The 27256-nt window shown below is 35.2% G+C and overlaps 1 protein-coding gene across 4 annotated transcripts in view; it reads right to left on the bottom strand.

Annotated features, from left to right (window-relative positions):
- Positions 1-686: 686 nt before the first annotated feature.
- The window catches only part of LOC127935454 (trafficking protein particle complex subunit 9), a 181469-nt gene continuing 154899 nt past the window's right edge, over positions 687-27256 (bottom strand). For all 4 annotated transcript variants that reach the window (XM_052533331.1, XM_052533334.1, XM_052533330.1 and 1 more), the window contains 2 exons: positions 3186-3409; positions 687-2047 (listed from right to left, as the gene is read on the bottom strand). In XM_052533331.1, the coding sequence (XP_052389291.1) occupies positions 1871-2047; positions 3186-3409 (401 nt within the window). In that variant the 3' untranslated portion in view covers positions 687-1870. The remainder of the gene's footprint in view (positions 2048-3185; positions 3410-27256) is intronic.

Genomic DNA, 27256 nt, shown 5'->3' with positions numbered 1-27256 from the left:
TACTGTGATAATATAGTGGTATTTCTAAAAATTAAATAATGTTATTTTATTATTTTATATCTATTAAAGAACTCTTATTTACTGTAATTTATACTATACAGGACACCAAGTTTCTGCTCCAAAAGTGGCATCTCATTAATGATGGTTTAAATTACTTTGTCAACTTCAGTTTTTTATGACAACGCAATCAAAACCGAATTTATTTATTTAGTTTTAGAGTTAACTGACATTATTCCTCGTGTAACCTAAATATTCGTCATAAACGGCCATTGTAATATTATCTGAACACTCAGATGAATCATATTAAAAGCAAATGACCTCTTCTGTAAATGATTCTGAGATTTAGAGACACAATTTGGTCAGATGGACTTTGAGACAATCTCAGCTCTGGAATCCCTGAGTGGACGTTTAATGCTAATTGAATTACTGCAACTGCAATCACTTACCATTACAGCACATAATGTAGACCATTTCATCCGCCTCTTGCATTATCATCGCTGGACCGCACCACAATAAAAGCATTAATATCACATCAGCTCACCACAGAAAAAAGACCTCAGTTCCTAGAACAATATGAGGTGAAAACCAGCACATTCATATCCTGTCATGCTCATGTTGTTGTTGTTTTTTTGCATTTTAGAGCAGGTCTGAAACACATTTAAGAAATGAATCCTAAAGTGTTGAAAAACTCTTCAAACCACTATATTTTTATTATATTTTGAGTTTTTAATGAACATTTAATCAATATTTTATCTAATTTGTATGACTGCAAAGTCAAGTAAAGTCAACATACCAATTATTAGATCATATTCATAAACAAATACATTGAAGAGACTAGACCAGTTTCATAATTACACAAATGTGAATCAAAGTCATGGTTCCCACACGCTGTCACAAACCCATTAATGCATCAACCCCCAAAAACCGATCCAAATGTGCTAAAAGCTGGATGCATTCCTACATGAAAATTGTGTGTAGACCATATTTTCATGCACTATTAATGCAAACCCCCTACAAAACCTGCAGAGAACATATCCAGGTCATATTTCAGCCCAAAATCAAAAGACAGAGGTAAATCATGTTTTTAGAATATTTATTATTATTTTGTTTTTTTTAGAACTAAGAATTATTTTGGAATTCAGAGTTTCTTATAACAATTAAGAGCATTTTCCCTCCAACTCTCATTACTGCAATGCAATGCAATGTAAAAAAAAAAAATCCAAATCAAATTTTAAAATTTGATGATGATTGTTTTAGCATTTTTATACAATATATTACAATATAATAAATAATGTAAATACTGTAGTCAAATTATTGTTATATATGTATATATATATAATTATTCAATATTATTGAAAATAAAATAATTATATTGCAGCATTGCAGCAATATAATTCTGAGAATCAACATTTACAATTATAAGAATTACAAAACAAACAAATTCTAAAATATTAACCAAACACATTACAGTAATGAGGTTTAAGATAAAAAGTTCTTATTTGTCATAAAAAGAAGAAGGGCTTCAACTAAATCAAATTTTCATTTCTGGGGTGTATGGGGGTAAAATATGAGCTGGAGACATTTTCATAAGTTAGTTTCATCAGGGCTAAATTGTAAGACCTCCTTCGATGTTTTCACTTTGTGGTTACCAAATGTAAATGTTCCTCATCCTCTTGTCTGTGTCTAAAGAGGAGAATGAGGGCTTCAGAATGGAGCGTAAAGTGGAAGATTTGGCATAAATTAAAACATCTTCAAACTCTAAAGGCTTCATACACTAGAAGTGCACTTGCTCTAGATTAGCTCAGTAGTCCTCTGAAAAACAGCAGATCTCTTCCAGAGTCTGTGAGGTCAAAGGTCAGAGTTCAGAAGGTCAAGCGGCTGCTTGGATTGGCTCCTGGGCTCTGATGTGGACGCTGGGCAGACAGAACCAGGCGGGCGGCAGGTCACGAGCTGTGCTCTCATCTTGAAACTTGATGTTCAGATAGAAATCACCGGTGTATAAGAAGAGCAGGGCTCCCACACACACAGAGTTCTCTGTAGGGTTCACCTGCGGACGAGAACATCACACACCTCAAACACCTGCTGACTTCAGCACTTCCACTTTAAAACAACCAGACCTAGACCATGTGGAACAAAGGAAAGGGATTTCTGGTCTTAAAATGGCCTTGGATCTCACTTTGCTCCAGTTTAGTGATTCAATCTACATCATGTTTTTAGAATAACATCAGTAGTGTTATTTAAAAGATATATTTGACAATTTCACATAAGCTACCAGTTTCAGACACGTATAACTGAATTTAAGCTAAAGGTTTATGATGTAATGCTTGTAATTATTGTTGGTACAAATAAATCAATAAATTCAAATACTCATACAGTTTAATTTGATTCAGTTTAATTAAGCATTATTATTATTATTATTATTATTATTATTAATAGCAGTAATAACAATTAAAATAAAAAATGTATTTATATAAATAAATGCATTTATATATTTCTGTCATCATTTCACATAAACTATACCAGTTAAAAGATTGGATAAAACACTGCAAGGTGAAATTTTGGGTGCAAAAAATGAATTTATGCTTCACATTATCTTTAAAACATTAAAGGTTTATGATTTAATATTTATAATTATTTTGTTTGTACAAATAAACAAATTACTAACATACATATATATGTGTGTGTGTGTGTATGCATTACAAATATTGAAAAAAATATTATGCAACACTACATGTATATTAATATATTTCTGTCATTATTTCACATACACTATACCAGTTAAAAGACTGGACGTTTTCATCTAAAGGTTTATTATGTTATGCTTTTAATTCTTTCTGAATAACTAAATAAAGCAAAATTTGTTTTCATTTGTTTACATAACTCCCATACTTTTTTATAGTTATGATGATTTTACTCCAATGTGGAAAATAACACTAATAGAGAAAAAGTAGATGCGTGTTAGTGTATAAGCCAAATGTCTTGCAAACCTCTCTCGAAAGAAACAAAATCATGTGAAAACACCTTAAGAGTCTCAGAATGGACACAAAATGATTGGGGGAAGCTAAATGTGGATTTCTGTTTTGTGTAAGTGGGTCTTGAACACCTCGAGGTGACTGTGACTGAGAGCTAGACAAGGACGTGACCCGGCTCAGACCGAGTCCTGCTGCTGTGCGTCATTGGCTCACCGTGCCTATGTAGAAGGTGTTGGAGCCGATGAAAGTGACGGCATCCTGCAGGTCATAGTTTTGGACTCCGTTCTGATAGTCTTGGAAGGGGACGACGGTCAGAGAGAACGGCCCGACGGCGCTCTTGCTGCGGTTGGTCAGTTTCACCTCTAATGGCACAGCGTCTCCGACCCTGCAGTCAGCGATCACGTCACAGTCACATGGCTCACCGTTAACCACAACATCTGCACAGAGAGAGAGAGAGAGGAGAAGTTCAGCCGGAAGCATCTCATTCACCACTTCAGGAAAATAATACTTCCAATATTTGTGATGCAAAAGAACATGAATTGTAAAATGTAAAAATAAATGAATTATATTTAAAAAATTACATTAAATAAATAAATAAAAGGTGTAGAAAATTACCTTAAAGCAACAGTTATTTCAAAATCAAATATTTCAGCTCATTATAATTTCAAAATCATAATAAAAAAAATATACATAAAAAATGACCATAAACTTACAAATGGTATTGTAATTTGGACACATTTTTGCAGAACAATTGCTTTATTCCACTTTCACTTTATATATTGCTATTTCAGTTGATCATCAACCTTAGTTCTGCCTCTCAGTGAGTCAAACAGTGGTGACCCATGATGCACCGGGACTGATCTCAGAGCAGATCAGGAATAAGCGCTCACTAAAAATAAAAAAGAAACCATATATATATAAAAATAATACAGCTTATGTGTTATAGTTAAGAAAGTAGCATGTCTCTCTCTCTCACATGCTCTCAGCTGTCACGATCTATCATGATGAGGAGTTGTCAGTGTCTCTTCAAGTGCCGGAGGCAGGGCTGTCACACGAGCCTCGTCCCTGGAGAGCAGCATGCTGGGAGATGTGGTCCCTGCGGGCCTCTGTCAATGACATCCAGACAGACAGCCTGCCCCGCGGGACTACAGCAGCTCACTGCAGGACGGGTCCCGCACAGATAAATAATCTCTCATTGACAGGACAGCTGTAGATGTCAGGAACGGCAGCGCTGCTCTCCCAGGACTAGGTTTAAGCTCTGTGAAGCGGCAGGTACGGCCGTCTGTTTGGGTAATGATGATTTAACAGTTGCTATCACGACCGTGAAGGCAAATGTCAAGCTTTTATTATAAGCCGAGCCCAAATGTTTAGCTTTGCATCATCAAATATTCACGGTCCCTCTTGACTGACGTAAGACTTGGTGAAATAAAGTTTTTCACTCTGCAAACCCAAATGTTATTTCAAGTCCCAAAATAGCATTTCACCAGAAACAGAAAGCAGTTTTGGAACAGAACAATGCCACCGGCACCGAATAAACACAAGCTGTTCAATCAAGATTCATTCCAACAGCTACGGTTCGTCTTTAAATGCCAAAGATCAAACACTGATCAAAAACACTGCCACTTAGCTATCAGAATAATGTGATGTACGGAACAATATTCAGCTGAAAATAGAGCAAAGCTGGATTCATGAAAAAATGGTGTTTCATTGGCCATTTTTATTTTAAATATTTACACACACACACGCACATGAACGCACATGCTCTCACACACACACACACTTCAGTAGCCCATGTATTAAATGAGAAAATCTCTACAGGTGAATCTCACCAGACTGGTCAAGGGGATGTCTGGGAAAATTTCTCATAATAAAATATTTTGCAAGAAAATGATGCTCATACAGGCCCATTTGTTGGACATGATTCATCTTCATGAAAACGAAACACATTTACCCTTATCCTTATTACTGTAATGCAATAAAATAAAATGGATGGATGGATGGATGGACAGAGAGACAGATAGATAGAATGACTTTAGAGCTTTTGACAGCTGAAGTATGTAAAATGTTGAATTGTTCTGTCTGTTTCTCAACTCCAAACTACTACAACAATAAGTCAGATTTGATAATGTTAAAATTAAATAAAGTAAATATTTATGCATAGAATTTGTAAAATTTTTCTATTCATGTTTTAATTAAAAAAATCATTGGGCTACACTGCAGTATTACAGAAATGAAACATTTCAGGATGCAATACAGTAATGTTTATTTAGGTGACGAAAAAAAAGCTTAATATTCATATAAAAAAAGGTGATTAGTTTAATATTCGTAATATTCTTGATTTTGTGCTGACATTTAAGCTGGAGTGGAAGTAGCATCAGAAAGTCCACCAGTAAGAGTTAGAGCACACAAATGCCCACGGATACAGCCGGATCTGCATGAAAACAACACACTACAACACACACCTGCACCAGATCTCATACACACGGCTCTGGAGCGACGCCTTACCAAGTGTTCCATTTCGTTTTATAAAGAGCTGTTGCTAGGAGATGTGACAATGATAGGTAGATCATCTGCGGACGGGTGGAGATATTCCTTCATGAGGATGAACAGAACAAAGACAGAGAGAGAAAGGGCCAATTAGGCATGCAGAGAAATGCAAACTCTCTCTCTCTCTCTCTCTCTCTCTCTCTATATATATATATATATATATATAAAAAAAACACATTTTCCGATGAAAAAGGGAATAGTGTTTACCAGTGCAAAACTCCACCTCAAGTCAGAATGATTCAGCTTAGTTTATTAAAGCTCCTGCTATTAAACACAACAATCAGCAGGCGGTATACTTGCAAAATGTATAATATATATTAATAACACTGAAAATTACACTGAAAACTACCTATACGTATTTATTATTGTTATTATTAAGAAGAAGAGGAACAGGTTAGGTAATTTTCATTTTAAAGCCCAAAACAGCACAAACCCTTCAACAAGTACATTGGTCATGATGTGCACGCAAACGGTTTGGAACAAACTCTACAGAAGGGTTTCTACCCAAAGGTCTGGTCTACTAAACATACTCCTAAGCTTTCTTAGATTCTAAAACATGAATGTCAGCGATCTATGAACAGCCCTCTTGTTAATGTTTAACCATGTGGTCATTTAGATGAATTATTAAGCTGAGTTATACTAAGGTGGAGCGCGGTCATGTAATGTAACAGCATCAATTTTACTTGGAAATCTATATAAAAGCACAGAATCAGCAGGCCGGTGACCTCAAGAAGAGTTTTTATCTTCTCATCCCATTTCCTCCACATTAGCGCTGACTCTCGCTCGGCAAGAGCCATCCGCAAACATGAAGGTGTCTGGGGCTTTCAGGCCATTACAATCACACTAGTGTACCTGCTCGAGAGTTTTATTCCACAAGGCTAAAGGAAACATTCGTCTGGTCTTCAAGATCAGGGCACGTTTTCAAGTGCACTACTCAACGCAGAAAGAAACTCTAGTGGGAATCAGGTCTGAGGGACACAAAAGACCCCTTTCAATCTGCTTGTTCTGAATAGCAAAGCTAGAGAGCAGAGCAATGTCCTTCAAACACGGTTCTGCCTGGTTGGCGCGCCGCTATTAATCAACGGTGAAAGAACAAGAGAGATATCTCTCACTGTCATTGCTGAATCAAGCGCTTAAAAATGTGTGGTGAAGACAGAATGGTTACGTAAGATCAATCAACGCTTCGAAGTGGCACTCTATTGAAATGCCTCAGTGTTCTTTTTCTTCCTCTTCACAAAATTCTCAGGTTAATTCAGCTCCAACCGCTTAACAGAGTTCTTTAGCACTTCAATTGAAATCCCCACTGAATTACCATGATTACGAGTTTCAACTTGTAAAAATAGCTCATACCTGAGTCAGAGGATGTGAACAGGTCAGAATAAAATCTTTCAGATGCCACTTTGTAATTCAGGGCACTTCAACATTGAAAAATCTATAACCACCATTGATGATGTCACTGTAATATTTGCATACAGAATTGAGCTTTTTATTCAAAATCAAAACTTCAGTGTATGCAATGTTTGCTGAACTGTATGATCTTTTCTATTATGCATTGACATGCATACTGATTTGTTATAGATTTTTCCTTTCATTTACACATATGGACACTGAATTGAATGCATCTACATCATTAATGCAAATATACCTTTAATGTGAAGGACTAGATCACTGAATGAGTAAATGAAGTTGATGTTTCTTTCATTCGTGCACATGTGTACTGAATAATGATTGCTCTTTTGTCATGCACGTTTATGCACGCTGAAATTAATACATCCACTTGTGATTAAATGAAACATGTGAATAAATGTGTTTATGTGTGTGTGATGCAAAATAGCATGTGAGGCATACTGCAAGTTTGAAATGCAGTACTTATAACACGAATAAAAAAAATACTACAAATGATAAAATGTAACATTTATTAAGAAAAATTATTACATGATATATATATATATATATATATATATATATATATATATATATATATAGTATGTGTGAATTAGTGTGTGTGTGTGTGTGTGTGTGTGAGTGTGTATATCAACATCAACATAGAATTTTTTAAATTTGCATCAAAAACTAAAGATACGAAAAAAAAATGCATTGTTTAAAGGGACTAATTAAAATAAGAATTAAAATTGAGAACATTTAAATGTAAAATACATTTTAAAAATGAAATGTATCATACTATAAATTCATTAAGTATTAAAAAGAAATATTTTATATGTATTAAGAAAAATAAATAAAAGATTTCAAATGAAAAACAGTACATGACTTACTGTGCCAACTCTGCCACACAAATCTCAATTCTTACATCTGATCAAGGAGATGAAGATGAAAGCCATTTGTTTTAGTATGACAAACAGCATTTCTATTATATTTTTGCACTGTCACATTCACACTGGCTATGAAATAAAGAGACTGGCATCAAACTTGGCTGAGAACCTCCGGCTGGCGATATGTCTTTCTACAGAGAGGGCTTGATCAAATCAGAACTTCCCGTTTTGGACAACACTGAAATCATCTCAACTCAAAATCACTCCTGTTCATTTCCAGCTTTAATTATTCCTATCCTGGATCCATCCTGCCACATTCTTCCCTCGGCTCCGGCCTGATCTGGCTGGATATTCACGATCAACAAAGGTGACAAACAAAATTCATAGAGGCAGCACATGCCTCCCCGCACCAAAAGATAAAGAAGCTCCAGGCTCCAACTTTTGCAAACAAATAAGTCAAAGGTTCACTGAGCAGAACAATACAAACACAAAACACAAAAAACATATTGCTTTTAACTAGAACAATGGACAATTCTCAAAGCATTTATATATATCTATATAGAAAGAGAGAGAAAGAGAGAGAGAGAGATAGAGAGATGATTCATAAAAACAAATCTATTAGAATAAGTACAACAAAATAAATATAAATAAAAAATGTATTTACATTTTTATCATTATCATTAAAATATAAAATTAAACAAAAATAAATAGTATTATACATTTCTTGTCCTCTCACACCAAAAAATGGTCTGAATTCCTAGAAAGGCCCACGGAGACTCGAAGCTCACTGTGAATCGTTTAGAACGCTGAGCTAACCTGACAGACGCTGACCAATAATCAGCTACGCCTGATCCACAAACACAGATTACGACGTCAGTTCTGCTGTGAAAATACGGCTGCTTTGACGAACACAACCTGCAGAGCTGATCAATGACGGAGGAAGACGGAGCTTGGCAAGGTTACGCAGGGAAACTGCTCTACAGAGCTGTCAGATGAGCAAAGCAGCACATAAAACGAGAAAAGGAAGTTGGATTGGATGCGAGTTGTTCTCCGCAGGAGGTCCATGTCTACTGGAGATTTCTTTTGGCTTTACAAATGATTAATCTAAACTAGATCCACTGCACTAAATGATATGTTCATCGTCCTCCTTTGAAGATGCTGTGGATCTTTGACACATCACTGCAGATCTTTTCAGAGGCAATAAAGGACAGTGCTGGGTTGAAGCAGAATGTGACACATTCTATTTGGACAAATAAATAAATAAATAAATAAATATGCTGTGAACAATTTCAGGCCCAAGTCTGTAACCTCAAATGCCATATTGAATCTGTCAAATGCATAAAAATGTAAATGCCAATAAATATAATATAGGCTTTATCCAATTTCTAGTGTCTGCACTTAACCCAGACTTTCTCACACTGGAGGAATCCACCACTTGGGCAAATATTAAATCAGCACTAGCCAAAGATGAATTGACACTTACTGCTTGCCTGTTGCCAACATAGCCACTTTGCAGAAAGGCCTCTACTTGGTCCTACAGTTGTCATTTGACATTGTCATTTTAAATTTCAATGCAACAAAGCAAAATGGCACACTTAAAGTGTTGGTACGTTACAGATATGTGGCTTGTTTGTGATGTTCTGAAATGGACTAAACTGTCCCATTTTCTTCTTGGTTCATTCACTTTAAGAAGCTACAGTATTTCAAAACATACCAAAATTTAGCTGAAAGCAAAAGAGATAAACAACTTCTCTGCAGACTTTTACTGGCCTTCTTTCTGTTCATCATGCTTATATTAATTTGAGCTTGAATCCAGGCTGCATCTGAAAAATGACAGTCCTTAAAGGGATAGTTCACCAAAAAATTTAAATTGCCCCATGATTTACTCACCCTCAAGCCATTCTAGGTCTATATGACTTTCTTCTTTCAGATTTATTCAATCGGCGTTATATTAAAAAATGTCCTGGCTTTTCCAAGCTTTATAATGGAAGTGAATAGGGGTTGAGATTTTGAAGCCCAAAAATCCATCATAAAAAGTGCTCCACATGGCTCTGGGGTAAAGAACGGCCTTCTGAAGTGAAGCGATGAGTTTGTGTAAGAAAAATATCCATATTTTCTGTAGCGTAAGCTGTGGTGAGAAGTGACAACCATGAAAGCGCAGAGAGAGAGAGCAAAACAAAACATGGGCACGAATTATATAAGGATTTGTAAATAAAAATGTCGGTATTTTGGGTATCTTTTTATCTTTTTTGGGGGGGTATCTATCTCTTTAAAAAGCATTTTTGGAGAAAAAGTCATATTTTGTTTATTAATCACAGCACAAATCACCGAATCCAAGTAAAACTTTTGACATCAATGCCTAGAGTAACAATATTCAGGGAGTAAAACACCAGGCTCTTATTCTTCTCTAAAAATGACTTCATTTAAAGCACTTGCCCTGGTTGGTCCTACAGTCATTTTACACAGGCAGATACAACTTTTAACATTTCAATACGAAAAAGCAAAATGGCACCCTTAAATATAATGGCTATTGCTTAAATTTAACCTGCTTTCTATTAATCAGCATTACTGCTATTATAAGTTGGAGTGGGAATTAATATCTAAAAATGGGGCAAATTCTTTAAAAGTGTTTGGAGATGAAACATTCTGAAGTGCAGTTTATACTCTTAGAGAACAGCACAATGTCTTCTTAACTCTAAGATCCAGGTAATTGTTTGCACAAATGATTGTTATTAAATGTAGGAATCAGACTGTAATGAGTGTGCTGTCACTGCTGTAGCAGCGAGGAAAGCTGCAGTAGTACTGCATTTGTGTTCTGTCAGCAATACACCGACCTGTTGGAGGACGGAACCACCGAAGTGAGATTTATTTACAGACTCTTAGGGAATCAGAGTCGTAAATGCAGCAGTATTTCTATAACTTTCCATTCTGCTGTGAGGCTAAATAAGATTGGATGCATAGAGATGGCATAGAAATAAGCTTGAAATCCAACACGGATGGGAAAACTATTTAGTATAATGGGTCTGCACAGTGAATGTCAGTGGGCTCAGGGACATAAAAATGCATTAAATGCATAAAATGCATTCCTGTGCATGATTCTGACAATGAAAACTCAACGGATCAGTGATGGGTTTAAATGATCAATTACAAAAAAAATATATTACATATTCCGTTTTTATTCAATATACAATTTTTAACAATTTCAGCTGTAAAAAACAAATCCATTACACATTTCAAAATATCATTTCCAGTTTGGACAGATTTGACTGTCCCTCAAGTTAACAATTTGTGCTTTGAGCATATTTTAGATTTATTTCATATTATAATGAATTACTTGTTGTTTTCCTTATTTGTAATTAGGAAAAAAGCTTCTGCTAAATAAATGTAAATATTTAATCAAAATGTCTTGTCTCATTTAGAAAAATTTGTATCATACATTTTGATGATGCATGATATTTAGTAAAGCTTAATATCCAATTATTGTCTGAGCAACTACAGTATTCACACCCCTACTGAACACATGTATATTTCAATATTGCAATAGTGTAGAATGCACAAGGTGCACACACAACAATTTGATAGAGAACGACTGTAAAGATTAATGAATATTAAAATTAAAAAGCATCAAATTATCCCAAGAGCGACTAGTTACATGGAATTTTCCGATCTGGTGACTAGTAGCAATTAGTATCAGTGACACTATTGTCTTCTGTAGAGCTGTTTGCATCATTGATTTGGAAACTACTTTAAAACAACGTGCATTGTAAAAAGCATTATATAAATAAAGGTGAATTGACTAGTATGAAAGATCTGCTTGGAATGAACAGAAAGGCTTACAAAATGTCAAAAAAAGGACAAATGTCTTTAACAGAACAAGACACAACATAGACCAAATGGGCCTTCAGATCCCCAGTCAGTCAATGATCTGCCATTTGAACGGAGCTCAATTGGATCTAGGAGCCAAGAACTGGGTCTCCACCGGGAGCTCTAGCACACAAAGGCATGTGCTCACAATCCTGTTCGCAAGTGAAGAATTGATTAAGCATTTAATGTGGGAGGATGCAGGTATGACGGCAGCATCGGCCACTAACATGACTTGGAAACCAGCTCATTTACGCCAACACCTTTGGCTGTAAATGTATGTACAACAACGCAGAGCCACAACTCCCAAAAAAATGCCAATATACCCACACTGAGAAAATATAAAGTGCACGTTACATCTGTTTTAAAGGATGAGATAAACACATAGGAAACATGGGAAATTGGTTGACCAGCATCTAAATCTTGATTGAACCCATTTGAAAGTGAGACTAGTTTCACAGAACAAAACATCTTTTTGATGAGACCAATAAAAAATATTTTTATCCACCAGGATCAGAGGGTAAAGGCTACCTGACGTGACTTCTTAATCTGAGGTCTTGGGAAAGGACTTGGCCGAGGGTCTCTAAATGCTGTACCAACCAGCTATTAGCGGCAATTCCTTCTTTATCAGGTACATAAGGAAACTAATTGGGAGTTTCAATTTCGCAGCATGTTTTACACAACCTAGGATCAGAACGGAGTCAAACAACTACTGGCAAAACCTTTAAAACCACCCCACACACACACACAAACACAATCAGCAGTAATGCCGACTGTCTTTCCAAGTGGCCTTTCCTGATTATCGGATAGGGATTATAATTTGATTTGATTCCTGACTTGACTGCTGTGGAGTTTAAATTGAACAGGTTAAGAAGAGTGGATGGGGGGGGGGGCAGCTTCAATATGATTATAATAACTTCACATATCAGCAAAACTCATCTCTGCATGTATAACACTAACACCAATCCCCATCTACACACTCAAGCTATCTGGCTAACTAGATGTATATAAAAACAGTTGCTTATTCCATTTAAAACAGCAAGCAAACATTAATGCAGCTGAGTAAATGTTTAAGTATGTATATACAGAACAAGACACTCCACATAAAGTGTCTGTATAATATTAAATAAACCCTCATGCTAATAGCTCAAGAATACACCATCAGTTTATTAACAAGGAGAACCTGCTAGCTAGCACTGTTGGAGACCCTGAAGTTAACGGACTGAAACCATTCCATTAAGAAAATACTAAACAGCGAACCTCTGAAATGGCATGTACTGGCTTCCAAACCCCGTCAAGGAGCTTCATATAGAAAGCTATGTGCTTCTAGAAAAGCTTAGAGCCGTGCATGCCATATTACACTTTCACATGCGGAACAAACCAAACGGCTTCATATGAATGACTGAACAACAATAAAGACCATTCATTCCTGTCATCAAATGCTCTATCCTGTATCCTTTGTATCATTTAATCTCACATAAGCCGGCCTGTAAATATTTGTTAGTTCAGTAAGGACAGACACTAATTGGCCTGAAGGGGTACGAGGGATGGCGACGCGCGTTTCTGTAACAACACAAGCTGAGTGAATGGAAAGATAAACACAGACACAAAACGGCCGCTCTTATCAGTCAGATAGCGTCTGTGAGGAAGACATTGGGGGAAAAAATATTGTATTGGACTTTTGTGGGAACAAACTATTAAGCCACGTGCTTCGTTTTAAATTGGGAAAACAGTCAACTTAAAATTACCTTGGAAAAACTCCATCATGGGACACACTCTCCTCAAGCAATTTCCACAATCTTTGCATCGTCTTAGCTTAATTATGTAAATGAGACTCTGTACAGGTATTTGCTATTCTGAACACTTAATATGCAAGGGAAAAAAGCTACGGGACCCATGAATAAACAACCCACACAAACACACACAGATGTAAACACAATCCATTTAAACAATCTAATCACTTTTGTCCTTGGCCACCATTACTGTGTGCAGGTGTTTTAATGAGGTACAGTAAACAGTTCACTGATTACATTAAGAGAAAGAGAGGATTGAGATGTACAGGAACGCAAATGCTTCTCAAATGTGTCAGAACATGATAACATCATGCAAAACTGCTCCATTGTGCTTACTGGGTGATGAACAGTAGTTGGTGGGTTTGCTAATGTTTGTGAGGCTAATGGCTTTGAATCATCCTCAAGAGTTTTGTTTGAGACATTCAGGAAGCTGCGTGGAAACAAGATTTTTTATTAAAAAGCAAACTAGGGTTGGTAAGCTCTCTTCCAGTCTCAATGACAGAACGTTTAGTCTAAACTATTTAACCCATTATGTATCTCCCAGTTTAGCTCTACATGAAAACTAAACATTACCGGAAAACCTGCGAATGAAAATGTAAAAATTACTTATTACATGAAAACCTATAACCTAAATCCACAAATTGCATAAAATCTAGAGATAAAACCTATAAATGACCAGTAATCTATATGAACTAAAATGGATACATTTAATGAAAAACATACTAATACCTACCTAATTAAAACCTAAAATTAAATGGTATGTATACAGATTAAAACCTACAAATTACTATTTTCTGAAAATAGTTTTAGAATTTTCTGAAAAACAAATTACCTAAAATTACTTGATAAAACGAAAATTTTTGTACATTTCTAATTGTAAAAAATACTATAAAAAAATAATAATAAAAAATAATAATAATCATTCAAATTTCATTAAAATAAGCCCCCCAAAATACCTGAAAAACGTACACATTACAATCTACAAATTGTCTGAAAAACTTCAAAATTAAAACCTAGAAATTACACTAGGTCCAATCTACCTTGTAAAATAAAGGAATTTTTCAATATATTTGACAGCTTTTTCTTTCTTTTTTTTTTACAATTTTGATATAATACATTTTTTTAATTTTGAATTACATGTGTTTTAGGGTTAATGGAAATGTCCATTTAAATCTTATAAACACACAATTTACTTGTAAAAATATAAATAAAACTTTTTAGCTGCAGGGTCCGCTTTACGGCGAATCAGACATTAATGCAAATTAAGGTATTAAATGGCAGAACAACAGTTCAAAACAATTTAAGTTTGTTAAACACATCTGGTTGCAGGTATTTGAAGTATGTTCACAAGTTTGTTACCGCCACAGTACCACATAGTTGTCTGGATAAGGCTTTCTATACTGAATAATGTCTTTACACCCAGTACACCTTTAACGCAAAAACTCTATTGGGTCAGTGACGAATGTTCAAACTGTCTCAACTGAGAAAATACAGACTCCCACAGTCCCAAAACTGGAAAACTTCATAAAATAGTTGTACTATTTTTATATCTGAAACAAGAATAAATGAGTAAATACCCTTCAGATACCAGATCAAATGACATGAGAGTCATTATATTTAAAAATGTCCAAGCCAAACAAACAAAATTACATTTCTGCTATATTTTATCAATGGCTGGTTTTCCGTGCCCACCTGCTTCAGGAGCTAAAAATGAGTCCTTTCCCAAAGAGATTTTTTTTTTTTTGTCTACTCTAAAAGTTTTCAGGCTTTCTGTGGATGATGAACATGGTGAAGCAGAAGTTGATATGAGTGAAGCTCAGACACCAGCACACACATTTCAGCCTGCAGGTCAGAGAGTCTTGCCCAGATCAGTTACTTAAACTAAACAATAAAAATAGATAATTCAGAAGTCACTTTGACTTTATAACATACGACCACCCATATTTGAATATTCGCCAATTTGACTCTCCCTGATAATTGCTAGTGTGGATTTTGACTAACATTAAAAAAAATAAAAAACACTAACTAAAATAATGCAACATAATAAAACAAAAAAGAAATTTGGAGAAAAACTCAAAATTCAGAGAAAAGGCAACAATAAATAAAGTTTAGGAGAAAAAAATGCAACTCCAGAGAAAATGCATAACTAAACAAACAAACAACAACAACAAAACATGCTTAAAATAAAATAAAATAAAAAATAAACATGCTAAAATGAAATAAATATGGAGGAAAAACTCCTGAAAAAATATCTCATGACACTATGGTCCTAAACAGAGGTGCAAGAAAACCCATTTTAATAAGTTCATATAAATAACCACACACTTTTACGACATGATAGGAACCATAACATCAGTTTACAACCAGCAGAGAATGACAAATCATAAAATTATTCTATTGCTCCGACAAGTTAAAAATATAAAGCCCCTAAATGGTTTCGCTGTCCTTGGACGTTAAAAGTCAAAACAACAACAGCATTATCCATCATCTGCTGCCACCACAGAGAGCTATGGCAAAACAGCCAAACGTCCTTCACAAAACAGCTCAACTACCTGAAGCCTGCAGATCATAATCAATCAATTCTGCTTATGAACACAAAAAGAGAATATTTAAAGAACCTAAAAAGGACAAACACACCAAAAAGTATCATAAAATCAGTCCATATGACCTGCACTATATATTTACACATACAAAAGATATTGTGTGTCTTCAGAAGACCACAAGTAGTGTGCACTACATTGATGATTCTATGAGCATTTTAGATTTCCGTTGTCTTCCTGGATCTTAACAGACATGGCCATTATAGAAAAAGTGCTGTCTAAACAACATTGGTGGTTAGATATACAGTACAGACCAAAAGTTTGGACACACCTTCTCGTTCAAAGAGTTTTCTTTATTTTCATGACTATGAAAATTGTAGAGTCGCACTGAAGGCATTGAGGGCTATTTGAGCAAGAAGGAGAGTGATGGGGTGCTGCGCCAGATGACCTGGCCTCCACAGTCACCGGACCTGAACCCAATCCAGATGGTTTAGGGGTGAGCTGGACCGCAGACAGAAGGCAAAAGGGCCAACAAGTGCTAAGCATCTCTCGGGGAACTCCTTCAAGACTGTTGGAAGACCATTTCAGGTGACTAGCTCTTGAAGCTCATCAAGAGAATGCCAAGAGTGTGCAAAGCAGTAATCAAAGCAAAAGGTGGCTACTTTCAAGAACCTACAATATGACATATTTTCAGTTGTTTCACACTTTTTTGTTATGTATATAATTCCATATATAATTCCACATGTGTTAATTCATAGTTTTGATGCCTTCAGTGTGTATCTACAATTTTAATAGTCATGAAAATATAGAAAACTCTTTGAATGAGAAGCTGTGTCCAAACTTTTGGTCTGTACTGTACATATATATATATATATATATATATATATATATATATATATATATATATATATATATATATATATATATATATATATATATATATATATATATATATATATATATATTATTTTTTTGGGGGGTGAATATTAAAGAGCCAACCAACTCTGGAAACATGACTGGTGTTGAAATTGAGTTGAAGAGTGACACGGATCAAGAACTTTCACACACAAATGAGAAAAATGTATAAAAGACAACATATCAGCCCATGAAGTAAAGTCAAACAAATATACGCATAGACACACACACACCTGTGTTTATTTCCTTCATTATATGGTGTGAGTCATAAGCGAGATACAGGGTGCACTGATTGCAGCTCTGGATTTGGCTTTAATTGCAGGTCTTGTCTCAATAGTACATGAATCCGCTCTATTTGAGATGATGTGGGCTTTACAGCCAGAAAGTGACTTATTGCCCATTGCTGTCCTAGTCTTACATTTACACACATGTAGGAAAAAAATGGCTTGCATGACTGGAGCCAAATGTAAGTAATGTAATACATATTTCATGTTAGCTACTCCAATATGTTAATAAGATAGAATCTTATTGCATAAGTGTTACACGAACACATTTTTGGTGTTATTGTAAATATACTGTATAGAGTAAATATAGAATAAAGTCCAATCCTGCGTTTCTTTTATTCATTAAAAATAGAATAAAATCGATTGATTTCTCAATCAATCAATAGGAAGAAATCAAATTTAAAAGTTGAGTAGAATAAGTCAACGTTATTTATATATTTAAAAAATGCAATTAAATGAAATGACATTAAAAATACAGAAAATAAAAAAAATACAAATAAATAAATAAAAGCAAAATCTAAAAAAGTTGAGGAGAATAAATCAATGGTCAGTTTATTTTTTTTCACCAAATATTCTGTTTGACTCAAAATTAAATGGGTTGTATATAGATAATATGCTACTTACAATGCAGATTTTCCATACACATACATCACACACACGCACACTCATTTTTAACATGTCCAGCCATCAGAGTTGATAAGCTAGTGTGTCCAATCAAAGTCCAGTCATGACACAACACATCCGATCATGTTTCTAATCAACCTTCCAATCACAGCTTTACTATCACAAGACAGCGGCTAATGGCCACGTTTATCATCTGGAAGTCAATAGGAAACTGTAGGTGGATCTGAGCTGATCACTATAATCCACTGATTATGGAAGCTAATGAAATCATTTTTCATAAGAAGAGCTGCATATGGTTAGATTCGGACTTCACCACCACCATATGGATCCAGTATATCATTTAAAGAAAAGTGAAATGACACACGAGTGGCTTTAGGTTTACAGCTTTTAAATAATGTTGTCGAGATCGATTTATCATTTCAAAGCTGAAGCTCAGAGTACAAGTGAACACAAATGAGTACCCCAAGGCTCCATTTTTCATTAAAGTTAAAATAGTTTTATAAAATTAATTATTTAGACTCTAAAATTTGACTGGATGAGCCATGCTGTAGAATGACCACATATTAAATCAGTTTAAAGTCGTGTAGCCTAATGCTAATGAACTACATTCAATTCATTCAATTATTAAATCATGTAATATTTATTACACATTGGCATCTTTTGTTTTTAAAAAAGCGAAAAGAAAAGCCAAAAAGGTCTGGGATAGTCAGGGGGAATAAATGCAAACCAGTTAGTTAGTTTTCACGCGTTAGATCAGTAGATAGCGTGTCGGGCTCATTTACAGGGACGTCACAGGACTGATGAACAGAGAGACTGGAGATGAGAGCATCTGTTAACGGCGGATGCCTAATAATAACTTAACTGCATTGAAGAAGAAAGCTCAGGCCATCCCCTGTAGGAAAGCACAAACAGATCATGTCAAACAGCTAATGCAAGGTGGCACTCATTTGGGCGCCTATCACAATGAATATCAGCGCTTTTAATGCTAGCAGGATTGTAACAGAAACACACTAGCACAACAAATAATGTCTGGTCCCGAACAACACATGCTATCCAACCTAATATTTCTAACCTAGGGTTGTTGAGGTTTCCTAAACAGATATGATGTGACAGGCCTCTCTGAAAGCAAAATGTTAGGAGCAACAAATGTCATAGCTGATCAGGAAAAATGCTTATTTTATAGGTTTTGGACAAATGAGATTTCACTGTGATCGGAGCTACCAAAATTAAATAAATAAATAAACAATAACACATCTGACAGCAGAGTCAGAGTACTGAACTCAGTGAAGAACTTAAATAAAGTTTAAAATAATAATAAAAAATATTAACCAACCTTTTTAAAAGTAAAACTATTAAAATAATATAAAAAAAATGAAAATATAAATATATATAAAAAAGTTTTCTATTAAATTGTGTATGCTATGTTTTTTATGCATAGTCTGCAAATTCTCAAAATAGAAACCAGAATCTGACAGCTTGCACTTTGAGTATGTACTGAATTCAGTGAAGAACTTCAAAAAAAGTACAAAATAAATACAACAAATAAATACAAAAAAATATAAACATCCATTTGTATTAATTAGTTACAATAAATATATAAATATAAGTAACTTTTCTTAAATTTTTGTGCAGTGTTTTTTTATGTATATTCTTGAAATTTAGCTTATAAATAACAAAATGCTAATTTAAGACTTCCTGTTTACAGAATCTTAAATATAATTTGTATAATATGCATAACAATAAACATTACTTCAGATATTAGGTTAAATAACCTATATTAAACTAGTATTTTAAACTCAGTTTAGTATTACATTGCTTTCTTTTTTTACTGGCCTAGTTGCACTGCATTTTGGGATTGCCTTGTCTGCAAAGAATACACTGAAATAAGATAATTTAGAGGACAGCATCATAATGCTGCTCACGTGCCTGTTATAACAACCTTTGTGCTGGGAGTGCACCTATAACACTTTAAAATGCAGGTAAATAGAGCTATTAACACTGAGAAAAGAGACTTATTGGCCACATTTTTTAAATACACACCATAAATTTGCCTGCTGTCTAAACTAACAGTGAGTGCAGTTATTATCTGTGGAAGCGAACTGACGTAGAAGAGGAAGATGAAATTACAAGACTACGAGAAAGAAAACAGTGGACAAAAAGGGATGAAAGCAGAGTACATTGAGTCCTTTCATTATTCCGTCTCCAGACAGTTTAAGCTTTGCTTTTTGACCTTAATCAGTTTTGATTAAGTGAATTACATCACAACATTAAAGGTCTCTCTCTATCTAATTGATCAGAGGCAGGAAGTTGCAGAGAAAGGGAAAAAAACTGATGACAATGTCTGCTGTGATTAAGAACATAAAAATGACACATCAAAGCCGAGAGGTCGAGGAGCATGTTTGATGGCGCTTCACAGACTCAGAGGTGAACGCTTGCGCTTTAAATACTTGGTTTAGATGAAAAGGACGAGGTAGAAACACAGAATACTGATGGGAGGAAACAATGCGAGCAAGTAGAGGTCTGATTTGCTAAATCTTCAGTCAAATGGGTTACTACTACGGTTTAGTTGCACAGGATTTCTTTAATGTATCTTTCTAACTGCTACAAACGTGTGATTCACAGCCTGATTCATGCACTACTACTGATCTTATTCCTACAGTATGATACTTTTGGGTAAACTGGCGGTGGGTGGAGTCACACAGACCAAAACCAAAACAGATGTTCAGACACACGTTTCGGAGTTGAATGACTGGCTGTAACAGAGGAACAAATATGTGAACTTGGCATGTTTCAAATATCTGCAAACATATTATTGCATTTTTTATGCTTTAGTACAGTCAAACAATGACATACAGCAACTTTAACAACTTTAACACATTCCTGGTGTTGTAAATGATTTATTGGTGCATGTTATTGTGAATAAACAAAGTCGGACAAACGGCATAGACGTGCAGAAAGCACACAGAAATGGATACACAAATGATCAACTGATTCAGAATCAGAAGAAACATTCATTTTGATCGCTCATTCATATTTGACGTTATAAGCTGCTGATGTTTGATTGGCTGCTGGCAGCCATGTTTTTTTGATTAATAGAGTCATTTTTAAAGAACGCCACTATTTGCCCCCAAAAAAGTGGCATTCACATTTTTTTATTGATTGTTCATATATATTTAGTACCTTAATGTATTAATATACATCCCTTATGAGTAGATATAATACAAAGCCATAGCTTTAATGGTACTGCCTCAGTGACAAGCTGAAGGTACAGTTTTGTCCATTTTCTGCACATATTTGTGTGCTCAATGACAAGGAGGGTAAAATCAACCTGAGGTTTTTTACCAAACAACTGAAACAAGAAGACTTTGGTGTGTTTTTTTCATGTAAACCACTATGACAAACCAGCCAAATACCCAGACTCATCCAGATGACACCGAAAGCTCTAGTGTAGCATGTTTAAAAACTGTTGGAAGGTCGCAGACGGCTGATTTGAATACTCAGCAGTGCAGAGCTCAGGAAATAGATTTGACACAGCGCTGTGAGTTCAGTTCCCCAGTGGTGAGTCTATGAGTAGAGTCACTTAACCCTGAGTCCCGGAGCGGGACAGCCTCTGTCAAACCTCCAGAAATTCATTTACTGGCGAAATGACCTTGTATAACACCCGATTCGACCAAAAATAGAGCCATTTCCATTTCTTTTTCTACAGAAATGGACCAAAATGCCACATTAACTAACTATGCCCCAAATTATTTACAATCAGATGACCCTACAGACCAGAGCAGTCAATGGCTCATTTTTCTGAAAGTATGATAGACCCATTATATTTCTACACATACAATTTGCCCCGCATACCTTAAAAAAAAAAAAAAAAAAATAGAAATTATATTGCAGTTTAAAGTTCCCAAAATAGAGCTTTATCTGTATTTAAACAGCCCCAGGAGCCTTTCGCCAACTCATTTTCTTCCCAAACACTTCTCTCCTCTGACAAATCAGCAACTGCACAGTGGAGCGCTGCCTGCAGTCGGTGAGCACACAGGTCTGTGGCTTCATCATTACACACCCTGCTATCTGATTTATATCAATCTTTCATTCAGTTGTACAGCATTTTACCAAGCCTTTCATAAACACAGCACCAAACCAGCAAAATTGACCTTTTGATGAATCGATTGGACTGATGATAGTCTTAACAGCTGCCCAGTAATGGTACTAATTAACACAAATTATGCCTTTTGATGGAGATTAACAGATTTGCTCGGAGCGCGGACATCTGTGAGTAGGGAGATGTCAGAAGAGAGAAAATGCATAGTTAAAAATCAAAAGATCTAGACTGCAGTTTTCACATTTACAAGGGAAAGATCTGGCCCTATAAAGAAACAAGCATTTTCTTCACCTCGCATTGCCTCCCGAACCCCTCCCGTCATGAATAATTCAGGTCTCGTCCACGGCACGTGAGAGTGAGCGCTCCAGAAATAGCTCACGCTGCTAAAAAGAGAACAGAGGCTCCAAATTTAGTCCGCCTGAATTCATTATTCACTGCACACTGCAGGAATGAGCAGGGGACCGGGAATTATGGGATGCTTTAAGGTCAAAGTCGCAGAATCGCACTGCTATTTAAGCGGTCCAGACAAGGGCTTCTCCAGGGACATTTATTTATTTTGAGAAAGGGAATGGGAAAAGGAAAATGAAAGAAACAGCGCATTGCAATGGCAGACAGAGGTCAAAATAAAACCGTTGTAAACATCAGCACAGAATGGACAAACAGTTTGCTCCAACCCAGATTAACACGCAAATCTTTTTACCAAAACAACACAAACAAAGAGATCTGTGTAATTTAACTAATTAATTAAATCACAATTAGATTGTGCCCCTAAAAAAGAAGCACTAAAAACAATGTCATTTGAAGGGAATGGAGACGGATTCATCCATAATATTCAAGCCAACATGAAACTGCATTCGCAAACCATTTTATTTCTGTAAGGTATTTCTGATGGAAACCTAATATATATATAAAAAAAAGCAAGGTGAGACTTAATTTTATCCAAAAGACATTGTTTTCTTTTTTGGATGCAAACACAAATCATTCACAATAATAATACTTTGTTTAGAAATGTTCTCGATTTTGTTGCAAATGATCAGTGCGCATTATTCCCATGGTCAGTTCTGATTTTATGTTGCTTTTAAATTCGTGAATCATTGTCTTCACACACTGCCTCAGCTGGAACACAAAACTATCTGTCTAAAAAAAACTGGAACAAAGAGAGCTGAACTTCTTTGAACATATACTTAGAAAACCACTTACAAAACATACAAAACAACCTTAAACATGACACAATTAGGAAAATCCTTAAAATTATAGTTCTAACCTAGGATTTTCAGTTTCCAGAATTGCTAACGATTATATTTTTGCACCATTAAAGCATTAAATTGGTAAACTTAAGATGACAGCAAAGACAATTTAAATGTAAAAATACATTAAATGAGCATGCACAATTAAATCGACAGACAGACAGACTTAAGCTACTCAACTACTCTTGATATTATGTGCATACAGCATTGCTCTAATAAAGACTTCAATTTCAGTCTGTTTTCAAATACGGCTCTCATGTAATTTCAGAAGACATTAAGTATAGTACATAAGTGATATGGATGACTTATATGGTCCTTTTTAAAGCTTGATTGATTGTAATTCTATGGGAAAGCACGCAAACCAGTCTTTTCCTTTCGCGTTTTATAAGAGAAATTAAGTTGAATGGATTATAAATGATGACAAGGGTAAACCACTCTTAAATAAAAAAGCTGATACTTATTCGCTCTATATGACAGTCTAGCTAAAACACCAAGGCTAGAAAAGTGAACTATCAAATCACTGACAATATGAGACTAAAAGCACTGCAAACAAATGACTCATGAAATCATCAAATAAAAATAAAAAAAACCTCCTGCCTCACATTCTCTCTCTGTGGCCATGTTTGGTTTATTTATCTGTTTGACTAAGATTTAATTTAGGCTACAACGAATTGTGTGTCCTTTTAGTGAGTGAATCCAGCAGCTGAAGTGTTTTTTGCTAAAGGTGTAAGAATAGTGAATTGAGCATGCCGTGTCCACCATGATTAAACACACACAGTTTGTCTCTCATTACAAACAATTGCGCTGCTTCAGTAAAGGGGTTTTAATTAGCCAAAACAACAACAGCAGAGAGATTATGTGGCTTTACAGATGTCCACTGTCTCACTGTGTCTCTAGACTGAAAGATCAGACTGGAAATAAACAGGTGGCATGAGGACAGTGAGTCTGTTTGTATCATGATCTGCTCTGAAAGTCTTAGACCTGTTTAACTGTGACCAAAAAAAACTTGTGTGCCCCAAGTATGCAAGACAATGTGGTGCTAATAACACTGATAGTCAGCCCCAAAATTCAGCTTTTCCATCACAGCAATAAATTACATTTTAAAATACATTCAAATAGAAAACTGTAATAATATTTCACAATTTCACTGAATTTTTCAAATAAATGCAGCCTTAATGAGCATAACAGACTTCTTTCACAAACACAAAATCATGGTGAAAAATCTTAATTGTTCCACATTTTTGGCCACTAGTGTATTAATCTACAGAAAATACATTTGTTTAGCATTACCACTAATGGGACGTGGCTTTTCAGACCGAGCTTGTGTGTCAATAAATTCCCATCACGGCTGAAGAACTGTGTTTTTAATTAGCAAAGCTTTGCAAAAGTGGCTTATAGTACTTATTTGCATTGCATGACGTTGAGACCTTTGCCTTATCTGTGAAAAAAGTGAATTTTTTTTAGCATGGTGGCACATTTGGAGGTGTCACTCCATAGGAAGGCTTCATAGCTGGAGTGTGAGTCTACAGCAAATGGAAAATATGTGTGATGATGGTAATTAGACTCCCTGTAAAGATCTCAGGACATTTGAGGGCTCAGATATTGTGGTTTTGATACACTGAACCATCACTGCTAAACATATTTCTACTTAGGCATGTATGTGCACAAAAGAGCATTTCACAACGATACAATAGAAATAGCCTAATTCATGCTAGTCTACCTGTGGATGAGGAAGGCATTCTGCCTTCAAGTCAAGATTTCACCTAAAAATGAACTGTCACCTGTCATCATTTACTCACCCTTATGTCTTTCCAAACTCTCATGACTTTCTGTCTTCTGTGGAACACCGAAAGGAGAAATCTTTCCTTTCCATTCAGTTTCAATGAATCAGGACAGGAGCTTTCAAGCTTCAAAAAGGCAGCCAAATCACCAATATAGTATCATAAAAATGGTCTATATGAGCTATATTCTTTCTTCTGAGCCATATGCTATGCTTTATGTGATAAACAGATCAAACTTATTGACTGAAACTCTTCCCTTGCAGTGAAATTTTTCTTCTTTTTTTTTTGCTCCCACTTCTCATTCACATTCTTTATAGTGAAAAGAGAACACAGGATTCTCTTCAAATATTCTTCAAAAAGTCAAGCAGATAAAGAAAAAAAAAAGACATGAAAGTGAGTAAATAATTTAATATCTGGGTGAACGATTCCTTACAAAAAAGTAAAAAAATCTTCAAGTGAAATTATTTGTATATACAAATAAATAAATAAGGTATATACGTACTGTATACACACTACCATTCAAAAGTTTGGGGTCTGTAAGAATTTTTATTTGATTGATTGATTTATTAAAAGTTTATTTTTGCCTACCAAGGCTGCATTTATGATGAAATATACAATAAAAACGGTATTATTTTGAAATATTTTTACAACTATTATTACAGAACTGTTCACTATATAAATATATTTTAAAATGTAATTTATTCTTTTGATGCAAAGCGGAATTTTCAAGAAACATTTCTTATTATTATCAATGTTAAAAACAGTTGTACTGCTTAATATTTTGTGAAAATTGTATATATATGTATATATATATATATATATTTAGAATACTCTGATGAATAGCTAGTTCAAAAGAACAGCCTTCATTTGAAATACAAATCTTTTTGTGGTATAATAAATGAATTCACTGTCACTTTTGATCAATTTAATGCATCCTTGCTGTATAAAAACTCTAAACTTTAGAACAGTAATATGAAAGGGAGATTTTACTACTTGACCATACATTTAAATTAAGTTTAACCTTGGAACATGGTGCTTTAGCTTGACACATTGAACCTGTGAAGAGTCTTCCAATCCTCAAAAAATTCAGCATAAGCCACTTTGTCTTATTCTGCAATGCCAATTAGAGTGTGACAGCAACAGGGACAATGCTGGAGGCAGTGGGTGGCTTTCTGTCCCATCCACTAATCCCTTGCCATCATCCTCCTGCACGCCCGTCCATCTCAGACCATGGTGCAGAGACTTCGCCCTGGATCAGATCCCGCATGGATGAACCTGCTGAGGCAGCGTCCGTGGAGGAGGCTCATGCACTGCGAGGTCACGCCGGACCAGTGCTGAGGTGTGCGGATGTCACCCAGCAGTCAAAAACCTTTCTGACAGAGCGGCCTTGGTGTCACTGGACATTACGATCACAGTTCGGCTTGATATCGCTGTCTTTGTTTGATTAGATGACACTCGTATTGCCCTGCTCAAAGTGACAGTGACTAAAAGAAGATATCAACAATAGAAACTTCCAAAAAACTAAACAAAACAGCTCATGAACAGAAAAAAGGGAAGGGAATAGTGACAGAATGTCAGAGTAGAAAGGAACATCAGCTTTCTCTGTATCAACTAGAAATGAAACAGAGCAAAAGAACTAGCTCCCCATCAATTCATGAGTGTGAATATGAACTGGCCACAACACACATGAAGCTGAACTGAGATGACAGGAAGAAGAATTTACTGAACAGCAGCTCTCAAAACAATGCCACAACAGAAGAACAAAATCAAAGCAGCTAATGTCCCAGGTGATCTGTTCAACAGCTCTGTTTATCCAGATGCTGCTTCATGTTATTTGGCTCTGTTTTAAACACTTTGGGGGACATTAGAGCTGGATCTCTGCTGAATCACCAGCACCAACCTGAGTTTTTTTTATTTATTTATTATTGAAACCAACTTCCTTTGAGTTGTTTTTGATGCTTTATTAAAATAAAATAACAAGCAGTAAAATATACAGCACAATCAGTGAAGTCCAATTCAGAACAAGTGACTCGAATTAATCTTTTATAATGATTCATGAACTCAGAAATGACTGAACTGAATCTGTCTGATGAATCCTTTACTGAATTAACTCACTGAATCAAAGAGTTTTTTAAGAATTGAAAAACTTTTCTAATTTAATTATATTTTATAATATATAGTCTGAAAATAGAGTTGGAGATGTCATCTTTCATAAACATAATATATGGAGTATTTATAATCTATATTTTAATTACTATATACTATTCATATTATAATACTATTATTAATTTTACACATATACGTATTATATAATTAAATATGT

The sequence above is a fragment of the Carassius gibelio genome, chromosome A19 (assembly GCF_023724105.1).
Source record: "Carassius gibelio isolate Cgi1373 ecotype wild population from Czech Republic chromosome A19, carGib1.2-hapl.c, whole genome shotgun sequence".
NCBI classification, from domain to species: Eukaryota; Metazoa; Chordata; class Actinopteri; order Cypriniformes; family Cyprinidae; genus Carassius; species Carassius gibelio.
Note: the sequence above shows the minus strand (reverse complement) of the source record. Positions and strands in the feature narration are given on the sequence as shown.